The 25323-nt window shown below is 37.0% G+C and overlaps 1 protein-coding gene across 3 annotated transcripts in view; it reads right to left on the bottom strand.

The window, feature by feature from the left end:
* Nucleotides 1-249: 249 nt before the first annotated feature.
* The window catches only part of LOC110833952 (neurotrimin), a 362911-nt gene continuing 337837 nt past the window's right edge, over nucleotides 250-25323 (bottom strand). For 2 of the 3 annotated variants that reach the window (XM_087344889.1, XM_022072586.2), the window contains exons 3-5: nucleotides 15551-15761; nucleotides 7524-7823; nucleotides 250-2646 (exon numbers count right to left, since the gene is read on the bottom strand). In XM_087344889.1, the coding sequence (XP_087201015.1) occupies nucleotides 2468-2646; nucleotides 7524-7823; nucleotides 15551-15761 (690 nt within the window). In that variant the 3' untranslated portion in view covers nucleotides 250-2467. Of the gene's footprint in view, nucleotides 2647-6650; nucleotides 6833-7523; nucleotides 7824-15550; nucleotides 15762-25323 lie in introns of those variants that run through there. The other variant, XM_087344888.1, reaches the window with a different exon arrangement.

The raw sequence follows: 25323 nt of genomic DNA, 5'->3' as shown, positions 1-25323 counted from the left end.
GTGCTACCAACCCAGACAAAATTAACGATATTGGCAATCTCTGCATGTTGTAGACTTTCGAGTATTTATCTACGGCATTTAAACCTAAGATATTATTAATACACCCAGAAATTATTTCCGGTTTAATTTTGGGACCTAATTAAAACCAGAAACTAAAAATTAATAATAACGCTATCTGTTATCAAGAGCGTCTTGTCATCTCAAGGGAATCAATTCTAAAGGCAGGCATGATAACTACTGTACTTGGAGTGAAGGTATAATCTTAATATTTATTAATAGTAAATGGTCTTATATTTTTAAGTAATCATTAACAATAATTACCACACAGTAATCACAATCATCACTAAAATGACACTTTTCACCCTACAGGAAGGGTGTCAGAACTGAAGGGAGGAAGAGACAGCGCTTTGGGCAAACAGGATGTACGTTTATATAATAGATGCAGTCAGTAATTTTCTTCGGGAAATGTGATTACTATACATTTTCTTGAGACCACCACTGTCAATGGTAATTGCCACGTTTAATTTGCTGAATAGTCACAGAGTATCATCGCGCGTTGCGTTGTGTTCATTACTAGTATGTGTTAAATCGACAACCACGCGCGAATGTCTCTCATCGATAGCTGCAGAATTATCGCACTTAATAAAAACCACTACTAGCTTGTAGGATAGTGTGCTGAATTCTGAGTCCAATATGCGTTGTTTGTTTATACACAGTTCTCATGGTTCGTTTATGATTTTTACAAAATATTTCGGGAGTTATCCATCCATAATATTCCAGGCCATAAAAGTCGAATAAAAAAGGAGATTTCGTGAGCTCACATTTACCATTTACTTAGTGTTGGCACTGTAACGGGGTTAAATGACAATGTATTTATTCAGATTTTGAGACTATTTTTATATAATAAACACGACAGAGTAATGTTAGAAAACGTAAGATCGGTTCTTGGAAAAGAAGTCACTTTCAGGATGCAATTGTCGTGTGCTGCAAGCCTTTTTTAATGTATGGTATTTTTGTCGTATTTACACAAAGGGGTATTTCGAAATACTTTCGTACATTCGAATTTGTTTTTCTTAGGTACCAATATAAACAAATACATCGTATTTTCACACAGTTTCATGTGCTATGCTTTTCAGTCTGTGTCTTGGTATTAAAATGTCCACACTAAGACGTACATAAACGCATAGTTGTTATGAACACAACACGTACTGTAGAACAGAAATAACCACGGCGTTTGAATCCGTATTATAGCAGTGCACTGTTACCCATATTAATTAAGTCTTTTCTTTGAATAAAATATTTTATAAATAAAAACTGGTAACGGAAAATTAACATAGCGCTTACACTTAGACTAGATGTGTTATATGTCATATTTACACTTCTTTAAAAATACTTCTTTTGCAACTCTTAAACGTAAAACACCCTATTCCGGAGAAAAACAGCAAAGACGTTTTCAAATAATATTTATCTTTCAAAATTTCGTTATCAAATAACGAAATATTTTTGGATATAGGCCTTCAATTAACACTCCAAGGTATACAACTTTTTAATATTCATGAGCAAAGCGGCCATATTGTTTGTTTCTAAGCTTTTACCTGAAATGTCCGTCTGTTGGCCTCACGTCAATATTTTCAACACCTTTCAATCATGAACGTCACATATCCGCAACTTACACGCCCAGTACAGTTTTCCTAACTCCTAATCTGAAAACGTACAACTCAGAACAATATTTTAACAGGCAGATTGTAAAACGCAAACACGATATTTACTTAAATCTTCATAGTATTATTTGACGTGGCTTTAGCTTGCATTCAAATCTTCTTACACGAAACAATTACCTTGTACTTCTTAAAATAACTGGTAATAACTAAACAAAATGCCTGTTTGAGTCTATAATTTTCTCAGACCCTCCCAAATCAGATACTAATTCCCTGAAGGAAATTTAAAAGCATCAAAGTAACTTATTTTAAGTAATTTAACCACTAGAATTAAAATACCGAGTGAATATATCTAAAAATCTATGCAATATCCCACCGGAATTTAATGAAAGAATAAATCCATGAAATTAACTCTAACCGAATCACAGTGTGACATTATTAAGGATAAGTTCAGTTATGATGACAACACAGTCACTGAAAAAATCAATTAAAATAAATTTATAAAAAATTCACCAACATGCTGTTAATAATTTAATAGGTTTGACGCGTTTTCATTTCACTAAGAACCCACAGACTTATACGAAATCTTTAAACGAACTGCTTCCAGATAATCTTATCAGACGTCAACGGATGAGTACATAAACAACTTATTTTCATAAAGCTCACTACAGAAGAGAGGAAAACTGTAAAGTCACAAAACCTACATACCTTAATATTCATTCGTACGTCAGACAGTCTCACTACATTCACCGATTTATTACATTATCCAATTTTATTCCTCCCTGGTTGGGGTCGCACGACGTTTCGGCCTATGTGCCGGTCCAAACGAGTGCGTGGCCAGCCAGCCCAAGAAGAATCACTGCTATGGCAGCAGTTCTTGGCGGAAGGCAGGCGCTAAGCCCAAGACCCGCGGACAGATGGCTCCACCAGCGCCCGGGGATTGGCGAAGCAGCATTCTTCCCTCGTTGCATTGCAGCCGGATGTTCCCCTGATATACAAAAGATTTGCTTCTAAATTTGACACACAGAGAGATAGGGATACTTCACCTCCTGACAATGCTAGACTATTACAAGTGTATTACGCGCCGGATTACACACAATAACCTCGAGCGTTCCTAGAAACACGCACTTAGAGACACCACAGACGCCTTGTTCTATAGTTCCCACGTTGGCCACCCGATCGCAGCTCCTTAATGTCTACTTCACCACTCCCTGTACCGCCATTTTGTTATCAAAGCTCTTAGAGTATTCGGAAGTAGGAACTTAGATCGTTGAAAATAACACAACTTCTATATTAAATTTTATACAAATCTGCCTCTCTTCGTGAATCGTATAGTCTGTCACCACAATCTTGCTTGTATCTCAGCGTTAATGGCTGAAAAAACATTTTTCTCTCAAACCACTTGAAAATTGCTTAGAAGTTTCGTGGATTTCACTGTCTGTTGTTTAACTATTGCAACGCACTGTACCACACATCATACAGATGAGAATATAAACGTTTGTATAAAGCTCACGGAACAGTGGTAGTCCGCGGACCACACCTTGGAAACCTCTGCTCTATATCACTCGGAGCGTATGTCATCCTCTTTCTGTCCTTCTCTGTGCCACTAGTTTGTGCAAGTCGCCATGCATTAAGAAATATTGCGAGTCTAAGAAAGCAAATATAGAAATAAAAAAATAATATTACATGGAATCGATAAGTAAAAATTTTTAACAGTAACTATATTATTCATGTGCATTCAACAATATTAAACGCATAATAATTTAAAGTTTTCAATATCCAAAACGGGCGATACATTAAGCTACAAAAAATACTATTGCTCATGACCTAAAGAACAACTCAAAATTTTTGAGAACATTTCAAGAGAATTATTAATGTCTTGGTGCATTAATAAGTGCGTAACTTACGTTGGTACTCGAATGCTAGGCTTTCGCTTTGGTAAGAATGATGATAATGATTAGGTTTAATTTTTTTACTGTAACATGCTAACAAAATAATTACGGGAGTCAATTACAGAGCCACTACAACGAGATAAAATAAATACAAATTACGGAAAACCATAAAAACAATTTAAAAACAAAAATAAATATATGTAATCAGTTTAAAAACTTATTCTTATCGGGAATGTGTCTTCAGAGGACACGTTGTTTCTGCCAAAAATATGTCAAGAAAAACCTGCGTATGTCATTTGCATCATTGACGGATCTAACTTAAGGATTATGTCTTAATGCACTGCTCACGCTCAAAGTAGAAAATTTTCTTACTTACCGTCTAGGCACACGAACACCATTAGCGTCCATGATGGAATGGCAATTTACTTTGTCCTTGAAGACAACAATAAGAAATAAAACATCGAGATGTTGTGTGAAATAAATTTTTTATAGAATTTGAACAATTCAAATTCAAATCATATTTACACAACATGTCGAACTAAAAAAAAATGTAAATTTTCTTTGGTAATTATAACAGTAAAAACATCATCATCATAACGTGCTGATTGTGCCGAGAGACGCCATCTCAAGATGCCAACTACACACTTACTTATTAATTACAAACTTCCTAAATTGTCTTGACACTAGCATTATGTCTTCTAGCGAGATGTAAGGGCTAAAGAATGCACAAGTCCCGCCTAGGCTGACTAAGTTACAACGTGGCTGTCGCGTTAGATTAAAACAAGCACATTTCAAACTCACAGCCACTTCTAAAGTGGCAAAGAAGTTTCTATAGCACGTTCATATGATGTTTCAAATTATTACATCGCTTTAGTGATCTAGTTAATACTAGAAACATCAAACTTATCCAGGCTGGATGGGAGTAAAGTCGCTATGAATTCAAATTTACGCTCCAGGCCTTCAAATCTTGCTTTTAATTTAACTCGTATGCAATTCCTTTTACACAGTTAACTTGGACAGTATATATTGTGCACAGCTTTATACTTGAAACAGACTTATAAGTTGCATTTGTTGAACTTCAATGAAGTTTATTTGATCCATATCTGTCTTGATTAAATTATTCACTTCATTTCGTAGTCATTCTTTCAAATAACCAACTCCGTGAAAAGTTAACCACTCGCTCAATATATCAAGAAATATCTTGCCTTTTAAGGAATCTGTCGGTTAATTAACAAATTCAGAAAACAATACCATTTATAACTTTCCAGAGGCAGATAAATCCATTTGAAATCCTCACATAATATTTATTTAAGATGTGGTCCTCTAAGCAGCCTCTTCAGTTTCCGACTAGCATATTCTGTCCATTTATAATCTCTCCAATGCGTGCTGTGGTCTCCGCTCATCTTGGTAGCAATCGTAAGTTGTGAAGCTTTTCGTGGTTCAACTTCGAGGAACGTATAACTATTCTAAACTTCTCATAAGCCTCACATATATCGAAAAGGAAATAAGATTCCCAGTTTCTTTTGTGGGTGAAAGAGATCGCATAAGTAACCAGCACGTTATAATACGTAATATTAAAACAAATATAAATTTAGGAGTGAATTATTCTGACTTCTAAGAATAAGCTGACAGAACTGACCCAGTTATGACCTTTGTACTTGCATTTTTATCACACCACCTTTCAATTAGTTTTACAATAATTCTCTTTATAGGGGACGGTTCTGATAGCATTCGACTGTAATCTGTTTCCATAAATATATATCCAGTCTTCTCTGAATTCTTGGATTTTATTTCATCGTTAATTAAACATGTTTCATTTTTTTGAAAAGTCCTACTGCGCTGACGTTCGTGTCTAAAAATATTTCATTTTCAAAGCGTAATATGCCTACAGCGGTGTAGCATGAGAGAAATTTGAAGTATTATTAGAAAACATTTTAATACAAGTTTTTTTCCTTGTCATTCCTTGGGACTCAAGAAGGCAGTCCATTACATGATAGGCCGGCAGATGCGTGACATTCTGTCAGAATGTCTGGAAACATTGTATATGAGTATGACTAAATTGTTTTTCAACCCACCCCATCATCTGACGTGTTTCTGTCTCCATCATTTTATATTTTATTTCACTTTGCTTTCGTCTGAATCTTGTTCGTGTTCCTCCTTCTTTTATTTTTAATATTTACTTCCCCGCCCGGACTCGTTTGTATCTTTGTGTCTGGAGATTTATTTGATCTCACGTGTGTTTGATTCATTTGCATTGTTTATTTAGAATATTTATTCCTCTACACAGATTTATTCTTTCCCTTTGTTAGACAAACGTTTTTGTGTATATTTACTCCATCAACTTTTTCAATTCGTTACTTGCATTTTCTTTAGTCTATTTCTTATATTACATCCTTTGTTTCACTGTAGTTCCTTTTGCTACTCGTTCAAACACGTCAGCAACTCGCGATCCCATAAAACCGTATTACACGTTCGGTATTATAAGAATTATATAAATTAAGAAAATATCTGGCAATCAAAAAATGCTTTTTTCGAATAACAAAGAAAATCCATTTGCAACCAGACACTACTAAGTATGAACGTCTGGAATAGTTTCAATATTTATGCTTTTCTGATACTTCTTCGGAAAGGCAAGCAGACCATTGCAGGGCTTTCACGCATATAAAGGCATAATGACTTTCCAGCATGTCCTGCGCCGGATATGGACTCATTAAAAGAGCTCTGCCTCAGGGAAGAAAAGCCATATAAGAAATGTTTTTCAACTGTGTAGTAACCAGTGGTTGTAATGAAAGGCTTCGTAAACACCGTTCTTCGCCCTTTGAGAAGTATAACTACTGAAATGCGTTATAAAACATAAAAGTACTCGTATGAAACGAGAATGAGTTTAATATTTTCTAGAATTAAGCGATCTATCGCTTCTAATAAATATACCGTCTCTACGTCAGTAATGAAGATAAATACAATATCTACACTTTCACACGGAGATGCAACACCATAAGCCAAACACAGAATTCCTAAGTACGTCATCTCTTCAGGTTCCCACTTTAACAGTTGTTTTACGTATCTTAATTTTTCTATTCTTCGAGTGGGATCAGTCCAGTTGTGCCTTACCTGTATCGTCTATCCTTCTTTTAATTTCAACCACAGTTAACTGAACACGATTGTCTTCTAGGTTGTAACGCTGTGTAGTCTAGTACAAATTTACCGACGTTTCAGAGGTATTTAGTGCATCCGACATCAGGGCGGTAGGCAGGAAGTTCTTTTGAACCAGAATACACGGCGCTGTAAACCAAAAAACAGCCATCTTCGGACTCATCGCCGTCATACCACAGTCAAACTGTTTCTTATAAGGCCACTTCTTTTGGTACTTAGTAACCTCACTTCATCAACATGTCTCAGGAACACCATTCAGAAACCTGATCTCATTTTTATATCATTTTCTTTTATCGACAGCAATTTAAATTTACGTAACGGAATAATGTAATGACGCCATTATGTAGTAAATACGCCACTGACCTTAGACAAATCCGACGTCACTGGCGCCACTCGAAAAAGTCAAAGACCATATTTTGAGGGAAAAATCAGCGACCGATAGCTATATAAATTTATTTATCACAATATTCACGAATGGAGAATCCGGAATCAGAAAGACTCAAGACGCCAGGATTGATATACTACGCATACATTTTGTAACGAGTCCACCCTTAACATCAAGTTGGAACTATATGTACCCCTTGCTTTATGTTGACGTAACTCTGTTGTTTGCATATTTCGCATGATAATTTCCTAACACATCATTAACCAGTTGACCTTCGCGGTACGGACTAGATTTTTAAATGTTATACAGTACAGCGTCTTCTTCAAAGAGTTAAGTAAACATTTTTAAATTCCTCCTTTCCAGTTTTGTTAGTTTCGATTGTTCCCCGTTGAATCGATGGTTTCACAGGAATAACGTACTAAGTATGACACTTACCATTGAGCACGTGCAGAAGCACAGACGCGGAGTCGAGGTTTGATGGACTGCACGTGTAATTTCCCGAGTCCTCCCGTCGCCCGTCGTAGATGATCAGTGTACCAATAGTTGTGTCAGGACCCACTCGTTCCATCCTGATGTCTTTGGTGCTGGGATCGTAGTTGAGGACTCGCTCGTTGTCGTGGTACCAGAATATATAAGCTGGCTCCTCCAGAGACTGTGTAATTACGCACTTCAGGTTCACAGTGCTTCCGGTCTTTACATAGATGTCAGACTCACCCATGATCTCAATTTTCGGCACTGCAAGCGAGAAAGTGGTTGTTATAAACATTTTATTTTTTATTATTATTAGTGTTCTGTCTGACGACAGGTCCATATGAACAGGATCCTTCCATCCTTTTCTCGGACTGGGACCTGTTCATATACGTTCTTGGCAGATGATCCAGAAGTGGTTTGCCATTGCCTTCTTCTGTGTGCGAATGGAGTAATTGTTGGGATGCCACGGAGAAACCGGGGAAGCCCCCGGAGGAAAACTCCGTGTTGCCTAGACCACGGCCTTGCCCAACACAAGTTATAAATTCGGGCACCGCCGGGAATCGAACCCGAGACCCCAGGATTACAAGGCCAGCGTTCTAACCGCAAGACCACCGTGGCGGTTTTATAAACATTACTGTATTATTTTAAACGATAAGGTGCATCAAGAAACATTTCCTTATTATAAACAAATACATATATAAACAAGAAATAATTGTAAATAAATGCAGCACTAGAGTCTTCTGGGCAGTAACGTCGTGTAGACGTTTCGATGGACTATAATGCCTTCATCTTCAGTAAAGATAAAGACATTAAATTACAGAGTCTCTGACGAAAACGTAAGAAAGCAACGCCGCTACGAGATTCGAAAGGCTCTACCGAGTTTGCGTCTCGAGATAACACGTATAACTTAATGAAGGTTTGTTTACACTGTACATATAGACTCCATATTTAATTACAACACACGAATCTTCATCTTTCACAGTAATTAGTTTAATTACAAAACAAAGCTATATCGACCAAACTAAGCATCAGCCTATACAAACATAACAATATACAAGCGTGTACATAGTCATGGGACACGCAGCTTCGCATCACATTTGCCGAGGAAGGAGGGCTGCGCTTTGTGTGATTATAGTCCTAATTACTGGAGTAGACGCCACTACTAATGAAAAGCGACACCATAGCATATAGGGACGCTGGCAATGAAGAGTCTCAGTGGAACTTGAGTAGAGTCAAGTTCTCTTACAATCCTCTCCATCTTTATTTTTATCTGTCTCTCCCTTCCTCATTCCATTTTGTTTTTTAGTGTGAAATGGCGGGTTCTGTCTGACAAGAGCTTTATCGACATTTTCTTCCCGTGGTCCCTTGGTATTCAACATCTTCCTTCCCATCAACACCTCTCCCTAGAATTCGTCCCTTTCTGACACAACCATCAAGCTTTGTAAACTGGAAATTCCCCAGCCTGGATTGCCTTAAACTCTGTAAACGAACTGTTTTAAACAATTTGCATTACTGTTAATTATTTTCGCGTTACTTAACAGTGAAATATTCCGTTTCGTGGCTGGACACCACAACCAAATTCTACAAGCTCTTCTGTTCATCCTCTTTGCTGGGAGACGAAACGGTACTAACACAGCGACTCACCGAGCAAGTAAGCTCAGAGGTGAGTGAATCGATTTAACATTCTTATTTACTATTTATTTATTTATTTAGTGTTCTGTCTGACGACAGGTCCATATGAACAGGATCCTTCCATCCTTTTCTCGGACTGGGACCTGTTCATATACGTTCTTGGCAGATGATCCAGAAGTGGTTTGCCATTGCCTTCTTCTGTGTGTGAATGGAGTAATTGTTGGGATGCCACGGAGGAAAACTCCGTGTTGCCTAGACCACGGCCTTGCCCAACACAAGTTATAAATTTGGGCAAGGCTTATGAATATCTGAGGCTTGGTGAGGAACGGTCATAGTCTGCATTCTGTCATTTGTCAGGACTGAATAAAATCACGACACAGAAGCTGATCTCTAGCAGATCCAGGTAACTCCCAAATGCGAATAACACGTTACGAATTTGTTAACCCGATAAATACTCCGATTTGTTATTGCTTGGTTCAGAGCCTGTCTAATTAACTACTTTTCTGAGTATTATCTGCGTGTTCTGATCTGCGTCACGTCAACGCCTTCACAAAATATAATTCCCATTTCACTGTTCTTGTTCTACGTCATCTCATTTGAGGTACATTAAAATGATTGAAGAAACAAAAGATTTAACGATTATGCTGTGTCAAAGGAAGGAGAGAATTACTAAAAGCAGTGGTTATGCAGAGACGCAGAGGAAGCTGTCCCGTGTTATAACACATTTTATCTATATTATCATGAAAGGGTTGAAAAATAGCAGGCTGTCGGGTGCCACATTATAATCCACTCCATGTACTTCGATAATATAACATAAATATTCATTCTTTTGCTCCTATAGTTACAATTTTTATTGCATTTCTATGTATATTCGGTGATACATTTCCAATATAAAACTGATGTGTACAGAGGAACAGTTTCTCCTGAAATATAATGCGTGTTATACTAGTGTGTCTGTGATATATAAATAGTATAATATATTTAGCATACAAATTAAAATGTGAAACAAAATAATTTATATTCAAAGATTATTTTTATTTATGTGTACGTACGTATAACACGTGACAATGTAACCTAGGTACGACACGTTCTATATGAAACATCTGATTCCACTTCGGTCATACAAGAAGTTATTTTCACGGTACCCTCAGAGAGAGAGAGAGAGAGAGAGAGAGAGAGAGAGAGAGAGGCGCCACAAGCTACAGCCTTGATGATGAGTCTTTAAGCAATTACAGTAGGTTCAATGACCTTCTCCATACTGGCCCATTTGCACGAAAATTATTCATAAGCTTTCAGAATTCACTAACTGCAATACGAAAACAGATTACAATCACACCCACGTAGGGAAGATGCAGTAATTTAAGAAGGCCACATAAATGGCGCCAAAGCCAGGCTGAATTATACTTGGCACACTTTTAGGATCTCGGAAAAGCCGTGTAGTCTAGTAGAATGCTTTAGATGCGATTGCTGCCTCCATCATCAGGACGATGAATCATCATAGCAGCACGAATTTCTAAAACGTCGGTAAAATGCTACCAGACTACACGGCACAAAACCCCAGAAGACAGCCATATTCAGAATTACATCTGACAGGACGATAACTACGTTTGGTTTGCCGTATAAAACTCAGGTAGTTATGTGACTTCTCCATCCATTCCGGCAACTCGTCCAACACCTATTCAGAAGTACTGGGTTCTGATGTCGGTGCCTCGTAAAGTACGTTTCGGCATTAAGTAGTCGATACAAGAGTTCCGCAAACATTATTCAACCTCGGCACAAAATAATTTGTCAAAGTCATGACGACAAATAACTAAATTTCGCCTCACGAAAACGGAACACGAAGCGAAGCAGGGACATAAATGTTTATTCTTCTAAATAAAAAGAAGACACATTAAGAATAAAATTATCGACGATTAACCGGTGTGTGCGCGCGCGAAATGAATTCTAATTACGATAAATACGATTACAACGTGTGAATACGCAATATTTTATAAACAATTTTTGTGGCGGTACACACCGATTGCGCGACATCGATCTATAGTGTGTGTGCCAAATACAAATCGTTGCTTACAACGTTTCACAGTTAGTTACTCTGTGATTTTATTCCTTCAGAATTACCTTGTGTAACATCGAACAATTTACTATACGTTTATTAGCAATGCAAAAGCGCTTCATTGCTTCTCTCCTCGTAACAATGCAGTTTCTCCTTCTGACTGAAGGTGGAGACAGCCTCTTCCTAATCAGCTTCGCAGTCAGCAAATTGAGCTGTCTTGGAAGTGTGATTGGAAGTAGTAATTTCACAAGACAATACGCATTATTACTAGTCTACGTAACAACCACTGTTCAACTTTGTTTATCAGATGCGAAACAAGATACAGTCGTAAGAGACACGTAGCAGAACATGGAACATCTTGGCGTGCGTTATTTACATGAAATACGGATGGATATTTCAGCTCAATCACTACCCGACGGATTTCGACGATATTTATATCACAGGGAGTCTCCGTATGTAATAGCTATTCTAAAAGACTCTTCACTGACATTAAATAATATCTCAATATTATTTAAGTATAGACATCTTTATCGCCACCTCTTCGGAGCACATTATTTCCTCATAACTTTTATAAAATAATGCAATTTTACGGTAAAAATACAAAAAAATGTTAAATATTCTTTGACGTAAATACGTCTATATTTTAGGGTCAGTGTCATTCGGCAAAAAGTAGAACGAAAAAGTGGAACGAAAATTGTTTTTCACTATACAATGTAATATCTGTAGGCATACCCATAATCAGCTTTGTTAAAAATTCTATAAATCGTATATTCTTGATTACCTCTGTAAGTGATGGATTTGTTACTTAAGTAAAAAGTATGACTGATAATGAACTTGATGAGATAAATTCCACGTAGCAGTGACGCCATATCATAAGTATGCCCGACGTTAAGAGCTTTTCGTTATGTTACAAAATTTAGATAACTAACTAATTTAAAACTTTTCGTCCTCTGTCTTATCTGCCCAATTCTCTCCCAACATTTTTAAATTGACATTAAGAAAGTTATATCTTTCAACAGTAGAATTTAAGCATAAACTAATGACATCAGTGAGTATATTTAAAGCTCTGTTGTTTGTTTCTACAATTTACATTTAAGCTATTATTATTATTCTTCATCGACTCTGGTACGTTCTAACTGACACAGCCGAGCTGGAAATGGCCGAGAGGCATGTCAGAGGAGAACTGGGAGAGAGAACGAGAGAAAAGAAACAACGTATTTTATCATTTGCTACGTCTTTTAATGTCCCGTAATTCACTTCATTCCTCTTAAAGGGTGTACAAACCTCGATAAAATGCAAAGTGAGGTATTTAGAGAGAAGCTAATCATACAAATAGAGTAGCAACAATTTGCAAGTGCTGGTGGGTGCCATGGATTGACGGTGTACATCTTGAAAGAGGTTTCTCCATCCAACTTCAGGAAGCAAAGTTCTGTACACCCAAGGAAACCCTTAACATGGCAATAGGGACTAATATTGAGTGACGTAAGCCAACTCAATCCACTTATTATAACCGTCCAGGGAGTTTCAGTTCAGTCCACTTGAAAGGCAACCCGAAAGAAAATTATGAAGGCGTTTGTAATGTGTTGCAGAAATTGTTTCCTGGAAAAGGTGAAATAATTACGTAACTTTAGTCTGTTCTTACTTAAACTTGTAATCGTTCGTCAGACTTCACGTCATGTGTCAACGAAGGGAGATTTTGCGGGAAGAAATCTGAGAGAACCCTGGATTATGGCGTTACGTGGAGTGTGAGAGGAAAGGTTTCTGCATGTGCCAAAAACATCGTTCGACTTCACAACGACACAATGTTAAGAATTAATTTTTATCCAGTATAAATCCTATGTAAGTGTCAATCTTTGGTTTACCGACTATGCAAAACATTACTCAAGGGAATTACTTTATAGAAATTACAGTTGTTTAGATGCAGGGAAAAATACTTTGATTTTCCTTTGTCTCGTTCGAGACGCGATGCAGAGGCAGTCAGTTTATGAACTTCGGACGGATTACGCACAGTTCGAGTGGAGCCACATTTTGATCAGGGAAGCTCTATGTTTCTTCTGAATTTCGAAGTTTCACAAGTTAAAACGCGAATATTAACAACGTACAAAATTTACAAACGTACTGGAGTCCGCAAAACTTGTATGAATTTCAAAGGGGAACAGCTTCCCACTAAGAAAACCGATTAATCTGTTACCTGTGCTTCTTAATATCAATATATCGACCTCCCTTCTCCAACTTCAACCACGCCCATGATTCCATCTCCAGTATATTTTATGTGGTAGAGTGAGGACCTAAATTCTTTAAGGATAAGGCAGGCAAAGCACCTTAAGTCACAATTTTAATTAATTAAAACTAGAAGAGTTACAAGATAACGTCCATTGCAATACGTGAATAGTTAAAAAAAGTAATTTCTGAATGCGGGTCTAAATTGTGAAAGACTTATTTAAAAACAACAAAATAATAAATTAATATATGCTTTTGAATTTGGTCCTAATGTACTTACATTCATCAAAAGTACAGGATCATGTTTAATAGCACTAAAGTCCCCTAACACTGGTTAGTGTCACCAGTTTTAAGAGCTGAGATTTCAAGCTATATTTTAATACACAGCCTGTGTTTTATATTACCATTTACCACAACCCACAGCGCCAAAATATCAGCACGCTGGGTGGTCAAAGCAATGCAAAACCTAGTTTTAGTTAGTAGCAGATAGCAATTAATTTTTGAATTACGGGGGGGTGATACTTCGTTTATATCACGTACGCGGGAAAAAGGCCTACAAATATTTGACCCGGGAACGTTATTTTAAACAAGTCAGAATATTACTCCGGAAACTGGTTTTCAGACTTGGACAGATGAATCAAACAGGCCGACAGTTTACAAAGGAAAATACAAAACAAATTTCTTGTCACATTTTACGATTATTACTTGTGGCCTGTGCGTGTTCACAAATTAATGTCCAAAAAATGCGAATATTATCTTTGCCATGTCTGTCCTTTCGTAAGTAAAAACTGAAGAAAGGCCAAACGGATTTTCATTGAATTCGATACTGGGAAGTTTTCCTAAAATTTGTCGACGTATTGTAATTAAAACAAATACAACGTTTTGTAAAATGGTCTTAATAGTATTTTGCGTTCTATAAATGTTATGTATATTTTTGGTGTTTTAATCTTATAATCACACTCAAGACAAGTGCCGTACGGACTTCGGAGAATACAGACCACGGTATCAAATCTTAATAAATGAAGGAAGTATATTGATCTACTAGATATACTCTTAATTGGATTCCTTTTATGATTTTGTTCGTGATTTAAGCGCTACTAGACGTTTATAAGCACTACGTAATGACGCTAGATACCACGATGTTCAATTTTTTAAATCCCAGTGCCATTAGGTATATTTTGAAAAAAAAATTGTAATATGGGTGACGAACACGTTAAAATAACACGGATAGGAAACGAAAAGAAGAGACACGAGGGAAGGAGACGTAATGAGGAAAAAGATTAAGGACAGGAACAGATGGGATAAGGGATGAAAATACATAAATTATTTCCACTGAATTTCAAAGAGTTTCTTTCACTAATAACTGAACAATATTAAAAGTCTCTAGTTGACCAATGGCAGTGCTGCTGTGATTAGCAGTTACGAATCTCCACCGTGACCAGGATATCCTGACAGTTGATCGTAGTTTTCCTGATGGGCGTGTAGCTTCCAGCAAACTGCCACAAGGTCCATTTACAATTCATCAGACACACATCGCCCTGATCTTTAATGTTCTATAACTTATTCACGTCAAAACGCATCTTTCACAGATCACAAAACAGTTTTCGTTAAACCGGTTACTGAGAATTACATGTATAGTTAGTCCACAGACATGCAAAATTCAGGACACAGTTGTAATCCATCGAATACAATATATTTTGTCGTACTATCCCGAGGAATAAATATATTTTAACGCCAGGAGACGCGAGACAATTAACATTATCGTCACTGTGAGCGCTATAATCGAAACAATTTTATATGCAATAAAATCTTCTCGGGAAATCAGCCGCGTTAGCTGGTTACCGTAGTAAACCGACGTTTCGGGAACAAACTGTCCCCATATTCAGGGTTCTGATGTGACTAGATCCTCGGAAGTCGCTTTTGTAACAAGTTTGTTCCCGAAACGTCGGTTTACTGATTGACCGAGAAGATTTTATTGATTGTACTCGCCGCGAAAGTCTCAAATCCATTTTATATGCGTTTTTAACTCGTGTGTGTGCTGAGTTTTGCATTAATCTGTAGACACATTCTGCCGAGTAGAACTTACCGACGATATTGAGCGTGATGAAGTGACTCATCTTCGGTTCTGTGCTGACCTGACACTCATATTGCCCTGCGTCGCGCGCCTGCACGTACTTTATCTGCAACGTCCACGTATCCGTTGCCTCTACCAGGAACGCCTGGAACCGGTCGTCGGCGATGAACGTGTAGCGGTCCACTGTGAGAATATGCGCGTCTCGCTTGCGAATCCACGACACCTGAAACACGAGAAGTTGGGTTCCTTGTACAGGATTTTCTGCAGAAATATCTTGCTCACTTGAAACAGGATGTTGTGGTGATGTGGGATTTAACGCCGCGTGGAACTGTAGGCTGATATCAACGTTTCGGATTAACATCCCACCTCCGTCACCAGCGTCCGATTGATAGAGACAGCAATCATCTCCTAAATGTCGGTAAACTTCTACCAGACTGTGCAGCGCAACAACGCAGAAGACAGCCATCTTCATGCGCGTCGCCATCAGAACCTCAAATCTCATCTCAGATACGGACTGACGCAAGGGAATCTGCAGTGAACTTTTAGCTGGTAGATTACGCAAGTTGCTTGACTACACGAACCAGGGGATATAGTCTCTACCCTTGTCATAGGGTCTTAGGACCATGCCTGCTTGTGCAACAGCTCACGCACGAGTGGACAGATCAGGGCTTCCGCATAGCCCTTAGCGGAAAGGAGCGATGTTGTCAGTGTCAATGTCAGGAGACACAGTACGCTGTTGGGTTGGGTCGTATCGAGTTCCTCAGAGAGCAGAAGGGAATGCAGGGGAAGACGAAGAAGGCAGGTGGGAGTTCGGGACTGTCTGCAGAAAAGCCAAGCGGACACATTTACATTCATGGAATGCCTGTCCCGCGTTTGTCCCTAGCTCCGGACTGCTCCAGAATAGCAAACGGATTACACCCAGTATTGGTGTTCTACGGATTCTCCACAAGGACTAGGAAGAAACAGGAAGGTGATTGGAGTGGAATGAGAATCGTGGATGGAAGCCGAATTCATGTGTTTTTCTTTTTCATAGGTTCTGCGTACATAACAGGATTTTATAATTCTGGTTCACGGAGTCGGAAATACCACTCCAGCCCGATCTGTTGGATACTTAAAGATACTGATAAATTATGATAATCACATATTTCCAGATGTCGACTAACTATTATCGACAAGTTCAGATGCTATTTGAAGAAGTTATCGTTGTTAGAAATGGATTAATTTAAACCCAGATAATCAAATATGGCGGAAAGTAAACGCTAGTTACCGGAATTTTATCATTTCTTTCCAACGCTTTGTAGATAATTGAGATTACTTGATCTATTATAATACATAATTATATAAATTACTTATTGGGTGGATAATGTAGGGAAGTAGCTATGTATTTCGTGTGTTTCATTATTTAACACTACTGTAATTTCCGTTGAAAATACAACGGAAAATCTGATTTGTTATTTCAATTATGTGTTATTGATTATAGATTTAATGCAGTTTAATTAAAAATTACACTTTCAAAGCCGACACAAAGGAACGCAAACAGGCGCCCGTTTCAAAACATACATACATACACATGTAATGTGCAGTCATATTTAATCGCCTGCTTAAAAGTAACACAGCGAGTTAAAGCTACGCAGGGCCGTGGCACAAATCAGGTGTAATTTGCTTCACGTAAATTGCTCGCTGTTAAGTACTAAAGTACAGACAGTAAGCACTCTACAGCAAGGTAGGTACATCATCCACGCACTGGTACTCCAGTGACCAATGTCAACATTTTGGACAGCGATGCAACAGTACATGCTTCATAAAACAACTGACAATAAAATACAGCTCCAATTTAAGTTTCTTAAGGTGTGCAATTCAACTACCGTCCTCCAATAATTAACATTTCGATCTCAGTTAATAACAGTGACGTCGAAGATCGTCTAAATAGTACTTAATTCAGTCCATACCAAAAAGAAAACACAACACTTCATAATTTCAAAGATTAACATGTTTACGCTGTTTAAGGAAATAATCCCTGTTTACAGTGAGGATCGTATAAGACTTACAAATAACAAATATGCCTACAGTTACTGATTGTAAAAGCACGTGGCACGTATACTTTCCATATACCTTCAACCTAATAATTTGTTGCAGAAACCATGTAAGAAAAATTATATTATAAGTTCTTGACTGTCTCAAAAATAGTGATGCATTGATAGTCTCCTAGTGGGGGTACAAATAATTTCTTTAATCCAGATAACAACTCTGGAAGTCACTTTAGATGGAGATAATGCATGCAAATCCTGATAATACTAGAAATGAAACGAATGGTAGAACTCAATTGAGGGTGAAGGCCTGAAGATGGAGGAGATGTGGTTCGGCGAAACCCTGGTAACAGCTAGAAGGCCACACGTGGTCTCACACAACAAAAAAAAAACCATCAGGACCAACATTTTAAATTCTGTGAGAACCTCACTACAATTCAGGTTTGATGTTCTTTTATGATTAGCGTAAAACATGGGGAGTGGACATGCTGGGATCCCCATAATAAAATATTAGCAAATCAGTCCAGCGGTTCTAGAATTATGAAATGGCAGACCGCCGCTGTCGATAGGGCTGAGGTAGTGGATTACTGTTCTAACAAGCGCTTCAGACAGTTTACAGAGCAGAGAAGCAGAACTAATCAATTGATTGACGAATAAATCAGACTGCATGGTCAAAATCAACTCCGAAGCATTGTACAAAATGTGTCCTGTTCTTAACCGCACTATTTACTGACTACAAACAATTCTACACATGTCGTGAATCTTTTGTACGTACGTATAAATAATAGCAACTCAGACAAATCATTCTATCACAAGAAAGTCCTATCAATTCGTAACTGACTTCTGCCTGCCGGCTCTGAAATCATTTCCATTAGACTTCGAAAAACCATACCACTTCAGTGAACACGTCCTCAATATGATTTAAACAACAATAAATTTTTGAGAAATATTTCACTGGACACACGCCCATAATAAGCATGAAGTATAGTTCCAGATCATAAAATGCTATTGGTTTTGCTACAGGGCTGCAGATGGCATGAGTGTTCGACTTAACACTGTAATCAACATACCTGACTGTTGACACACGTTCAACAATCACTCTGTCTGTCGAAATGCTCTTGTGGGTGCTAAGGAGAAGCTGCCAGTGGGATACACATCCGGATGTTTGAAGTGAGAAGTACTGAATTCCATATTTCAAAACAAATACTAACATTAGAGATCAATATAATCAGACTAAAACTGCATTGAGCCCTGGAGGATGAGGACGAAATGGGATGGAAATACTGAGAGAGAAGAGAGAAGGGGGTGGGTGATATATCGTGCATTATTTGAACAGGCGCAGATTGGGCAACCACCGCAAGCATTGACGTGTACTAAATCGCACAGACTTTTACTCGGATTTCATGAATATTGCAGGGACAGCGAAATGCTGCTCACAGCGCGTATAATACTGAACTGCGCACGGCTATCGCTTCGAGGGGTGTACTCTCGTATTTTCAGACGGGATTACAATTAATGGCACAAAGTTAAAGCAAACTAAAACGCAATAAATTCCGACGGACTTCGGTCTTATATTTGTACGGAATAAAATATTGATTTTTGCGATTAAAAAAACAACAGAAATATCTAGAGGATTTCCGACAACGGCATTGTTTGAGGCAAAGATTACTGGAAAATAATTTACAATACAGTGAATAAAACGGAAATCCATACGATGATAACATTTCTCAAAGCAACGAGTCTCACTTTTTGTGTAAAATGTTCTGTGTAATTATATGTACTGTGTAACATAACTCAGAACCTTGGTGTATGCAATGCGTAGTTATGTACTCAAACCTCAACTAAGATAAATAAATGAATTCTACAAAACGAGTTACTTTCAGGGTTACACATCGGTACTATACCGATTATGCTGGATTTTTGCACAGTACACCAGCTATTACTTATGCCCAGGGCAACTAAGGAGTCTGACCTGACAGGCTATTCAAATCGTGCCGGCTTCGAACCTCTACTGATGTTACATAACTTATTTTTAAAATATCTGTCCATACAATGTCTAATCACTAGATTATTCTTAAAAGAAGCAGAGGAAGATATGGGACTTAGATGTTTTCCAGAGGAATGTATACACAGCCATTGCATATGCCAGAACTATGTACACATATTTCTTTTTGGGACATTTAGTATATTGGAAAGGCATTTGTAACAGACTTAATTAAGGAATTTTACTAATTGAGTTGGGAGCATCTTAAACAAAGTGAAGAGGGGCGAATACAAGACACTTTCATTGCATTAAGTTATAACTGTGTTGTACATGAACGTAATAATTGTAATAATTATCGATATAATTATTATAAATATAAATCAATGTCACAGAAATTTGGTTTGAGATACAGAGCGACCGGTTGTTTTAAGACGTCGCCAAGTCACATAAAAGGAGAGTTATATTCAATTATAATCCTAGCACAGGCCATATATGTGTGAAGAATGCCAGAAATATATACACTCTAATGTTTTTATCTTTAGGTGTTAATTTTTTTTTTGTAATCAGGACGATGATGGATAATGAAAGGGCGTCTGTTGTGGAGGTAAGTGTGGTTATCGCAGAGGACGCTTAACCACATCAGAACTTCAAATACAAAGCTCGGAAGATCTCATCTGAGAGGAATTTGTTATATATACAGGTTGAGAAAATTACAATACTATATGAATGTTATCTGGAAAAGGTGCACGTTGCAAATCTATTGTTTCATTAACACAAGAAGGGGTGTATATAATTAAATTAAGCATACATATCCTATGAAATTTATAATTTGTACTTTACCAAATATAAAAAAAACTCATCAGATAAACTAAAAAATCTAACATCACCACAAAATAATCCGTGACAAATGGAAATTCTTTTCCATATAGTGCGTGTTTTACATGGATATTATACTTTATATAAACCTTATGATATATGACCAACTACGCACGCTAAAATTTGTTCATCACCGATCGCCATTAAAATCGGACGTAATCCCACCAATAATGGTAAAATTCTGTTGTATGATTGTCGTTCGATATTCCACTGTGTTTATATTCAAATAGTTACGTGGTATCTTTAATGCCTCGGATGTATGCAATCGAAATCCAGTCATTGTCTACTGTTTTAAGCATTCTGTCAGTGTAATAATATTTGGTTAAGCCGTGTAATTTTAATATTTTCATTTCCACGGGAAACATACTATAAAATCTTCCATCACATTGTTTAATATTCACGGGATGGTTTACTCCAGAATTTTAAATTGTAATGTTGAATGTGCTGGGATTTCCCGTCATTTTGTTATCACCCTGCCAGATAGGCACCACGAAAGCAAATGAAGAATCTCCGACTACGGCGTTATTCGCAAAGGTCAAAGGTCAACTCCTAGCGACGCAACAGAATTCTACGCTATTAGTACGTTTCCTGACTTGCTTAACTCTGTTTCTGTACTGAAGTACACAGCCACAGTTAATTAAACGCTTAATCTTCAATTAAAAAAATAAATTTCTTGGTTTAAGCCCTTTTTCACAACAAGGCACAAACGGAATACGACTTTAATGTCCAATGTGTATTCAATTAAAAATGCTTCTATGTTTGTTCTTTGGCAATCCATTTATCGTTCAGCCCCAGAGTGCAAGAGAACAATGTTAAGCCAAAGAAATAAATAAACAATGTATATAAACATTTCCTACTCGTCAAAATGTTACGAATTCTGTTTACTGAATAAATATTGACTTCTGGTTTCCATCGTTATGCGAAATAAAGCTTCACAAACAAAGTTAAAAGGTATAAAAAGTAAGAGAACTGTACAAAACAACAGCTGAATTATTTTAGTCCTTCAATGTGGGCAGGCGTGTAAGGTTTCCTAAAAACATGGAATCCTATTTAAACGTGAAAACACGTTAAACCGCTAGAGGTATATTTCCGTACTGCTGAACTCTTTTTATTTGAGAAAACACCAGTTATTTATTAAACTTAGTTCACGGTATCGTCAGAAATACATGTTAACCGCAATTATAAATTTATATCATAAATATACAATGAATAGTCAACAGGGGAAAAGGAATCCAAGAGCAGGTTGAGTCGAAATGAGAAAGTTGTGACCCACAGAATGTGTGATTATTCTGCCCATTTTCACTATTCAGAAATGGATAAATATTTTAAATTTCAGAGTGCACAATTAAAACTCCTTCCTCTTGAATCTGAAAATGCCGTTGAAAAGGCTAGGCTACATGATTTACATTAACATAGGACAAATGTGCAAAACGTTATCTATCTGCAAAGAAGTTGCAATAACTAAGAGATGAGTGCAATTCTCTTTGATCCTTAGACAATTTAAGGACGTTATTTTATCAAACTAGATCATAACTTTGGTAATCTGTAAGCAGGGCTTAGGTCCATACAAAATTAGGTTCGATTTAAAGATGGCGGTCTTTTGCGATATTGCATCATGTAGTCTGGTATAATTTGACTGGTTTCTGCCTTCCGTTATAAGGGCTTGCCCTTATAAATAGATTATTTGGCAAAATGAAGGGCTAATGATTATTAGAGATGGTAAAATACAATGTCACCACTGGGGTTTAAGGCTTAATTATTAAACAGTTTTAAAATTATAGATAAAAATAATCAGAGACTGACAAAAGAGATTTGATGACGATTATTATTTTTAGTGCAGAGACTCATATTAGCTCAAAGAAAATTAATGTGCATGTTAACTGAATCGTCAGCGGAATACATTTAATATACATGACTATAAATTTTATACAAAACATATTCTGAACGGCGCTGGCACAGAACAAGACGAACCAGAGGTCTGCTGGACGTTTGGGCCATCGGTGGACACAGCCTTTAATTCTCACTTACTGTTTACATTATGACGATAACAGCAAATCATATATAATGCACTGAACAGATCATAATATCATTTACTAATGCTGAAGTATACCCAGGAGTATGAAACTAATTACGTTATTATCGGCCCAGAGCGTGGCAAATTCGGTTACGTAGTCTTCTGTGTTTTGAACAGATCACGTGATAATGGCAGAGGCATACAGACAGACGCTGGACAAACGTTTTTATAACACAGTTTTCTATGCATACCTGCAGGGGAAGTCAACGATCAAATTTCATAATAAATCTGAAGATGGGTGTCTTCTGGCATGCTCTGCCGTGTTTTGGAGGCACCTGGTGCCTCCATCATCAGGGTGATGTAATGACGAAGACAGCAAATACCTCTGAAAAGTCGGCAAACTTCTACCAGACTAAACGGCGCAACAACACAGAGGAGCTATCTTCATACTCATCGCCGTGAGAATCTGAGATCTCTCTCATAATGAATTTGATGCTTGTGTTGCTGATAATATTAAAATGAGCATGAAAAGTAAAACAAGATGGCGTTTTTCTTGTAATTTCTTCAGAAGCGCGCTACGCATATGAAGTTTAAGTTAAACACTGAATCACATGTAGTTACATAAAGAAATAAACACAAACTGTAAACAAATTTCTTTCCTTATTATTTATAACTTTAATTTTTTTATAGTCACGAGCTCTTGTATACCTCGTAATCAACCCTTTAGAGTTCAACGGTAGATCTATAGACCTTTACCACATACTTTATTTCATATAACGTTTATGACACTAGCGAAGCCAATTTATTGGTGTCATTATTTGTGATACATCTGGACATATTAAATTAATCAACAATTCGTTAGTAGCTAAACGTTCTTGCACTGACCCAAATAAACACGTTATATATATATATATATATTTCGTAGTTTAATTTTATCAAAATAATTTATTACAATAATAACTTGGCTGCTAGCAACGAAAACGATGGTAGGAGAATTAATAAAATTGAAATAAAATAAATCCCTTGCTGATATTTCCAGACAAATAAAGCAAAACAGAGATAAAAACAAAGTGTTCAGAAATGACCTACTTCAATAAACAAATCAGAGGAGTCACAAATAAGACAAACAGATCAAAACAACGTTCCGAGCAAAAATATACCCTGCAGTATAAAGTATTCAATGGTAACACACATGTGCAGAAACAGAAAAGTATACAGGCCTATAAATCTGAGTTCTAAACACATTTACCCATCATGTCTCAGTTACAGCAAAGTGGCGGTAAATATGTTTTTTTTAAAACTACGCCAGAAGGCAACCTAGTGAATGTTTACGTAAAAAATCAACAAATCGCATATAAATGGCAGAGAAAAACAACAATTATTATAGCTGGACTTATGAAAACAATAACAAATTTATCTTCATAATTAGTTGGCGAAATTACTCGTTATTTAATTCTATTAAACACGTCAATAGTCCATGATTGTAACGGGTGTTCTCACGTAAAGACTTAGACTGGGTTTTTGTCTCCGTCAGAAACTTAAATACAGCGGTAATTATATGTAAAACTTGGTTTACGAATAAATAAATTATACTTTCTGGTTTTGTATGATATTGTATGATAATGACAATATCGTATGTGGACCGTTGGATATTACAAAATATAGCAAAATACCATTTCTGTTAAAAATATCGCTTTTAATCCGAATAGCGACTAATTAATATTCAAACGTTCAGTCAATACCGCAAATAGAACTGAACTTACCATTACGAATACCACATGGCCAATGCTGTTTACGAAAATAATCGCTGTTATATTCTAAGAATCACGAATACACTCTGTGTGCAAAATGCAGAGTTACCGATTATTAAAGCAATGGTAAATATAATTACCACCGTGCTATAGGTGTTAATAGTAATCATTTAGGAACAGCTTTATTCTACGTAATGTTATTGTGTGCAGCTGGAAGTCTACCGTCCAAGGCGTCCCGCCAAATGTCGTAAGCTTCAGACTTCTAGCATCATCCCTCACGTGAGCTCGTGGTTAGCAACTCTAACGGATGTTTACAAAAGTTATTAAACATGACAAGGGCACACAAATAGTATGAGGTGCAGGTTAAAATCAATATTTGTGCACAACTTACGCCTTTAGTGGACTTGATAACAAATTATTACAAAACTTATGATGTTTAATGAAAATGAGATTGTCTTTAACAGCTGACAATTACTGCACAAGAGTGGAAGTAGCATTTTAGGAGGTGTTGTATGTTTTCGTAATTAATTACAGGCGTGAACACTAAAGTTGAAAGGCAAAGGCTTAGAGTGTATTTCGGTGCAGTGGGCCTACTTATTTTTAAGCGGGTACATGATGTTATACAATAAAATTTAAACATATAAACTTTTCCAATCATATTTCTTAAATTCCCATGCTACATTTTTTTAGCACTTTCTTAGAGTTATATTCCCATTTGAACAAAGCAGGAAATTGATTTGACATAATATGAATTGTTTTATTTAAAATATGTTCAATATCTGTGGTCAAAAGTACTATTATCGTCCCTATAATTAAAACGAAGAATTGGATTTAATTATTATTATGATTATCTGTCGATTTTCCAATCTGGGAATGGAACAACAAATGACAGTAGTACAGATAAACATGGACGGCCTCCTTGATATAAATATGAGAACCGAAAAGTTGGCTTCTTGCTGTCAATTTTCCTGATGAACCTTGGGATCACACCGCTAGATTGCGTTACTATTGATGAGGACACAGAGCACTATCACGTCTGTAATTTCCCTTGTGAGCGTTGTATATTTCCGTATTCCGTCTCTGATCTTCGCTTCCATATTTCCAAATGCGCGGATTGATACATCACCGAGACA

This window comes from Zootermopsis nevadensis, unplaced genomic scaffold (genome assembly GCF_977971745.1).
Source record: "Zootermopsis nevadensis isolate Lab colony 2312 unplaced genomic scaffold, Znev_1.0 Znev_ptg000008l, whole genome shotgun sequence".
Taxonomy (NCBI): Eukaryota; Metazoa; Arthropoda; class Insecta; order Blattodea; family Termopsidae; genus Zootermopsis; species Zootermopsis nevadensis.
This window is presented reverse-complemented; position numbering and strand designations above follow the sequence as displayed.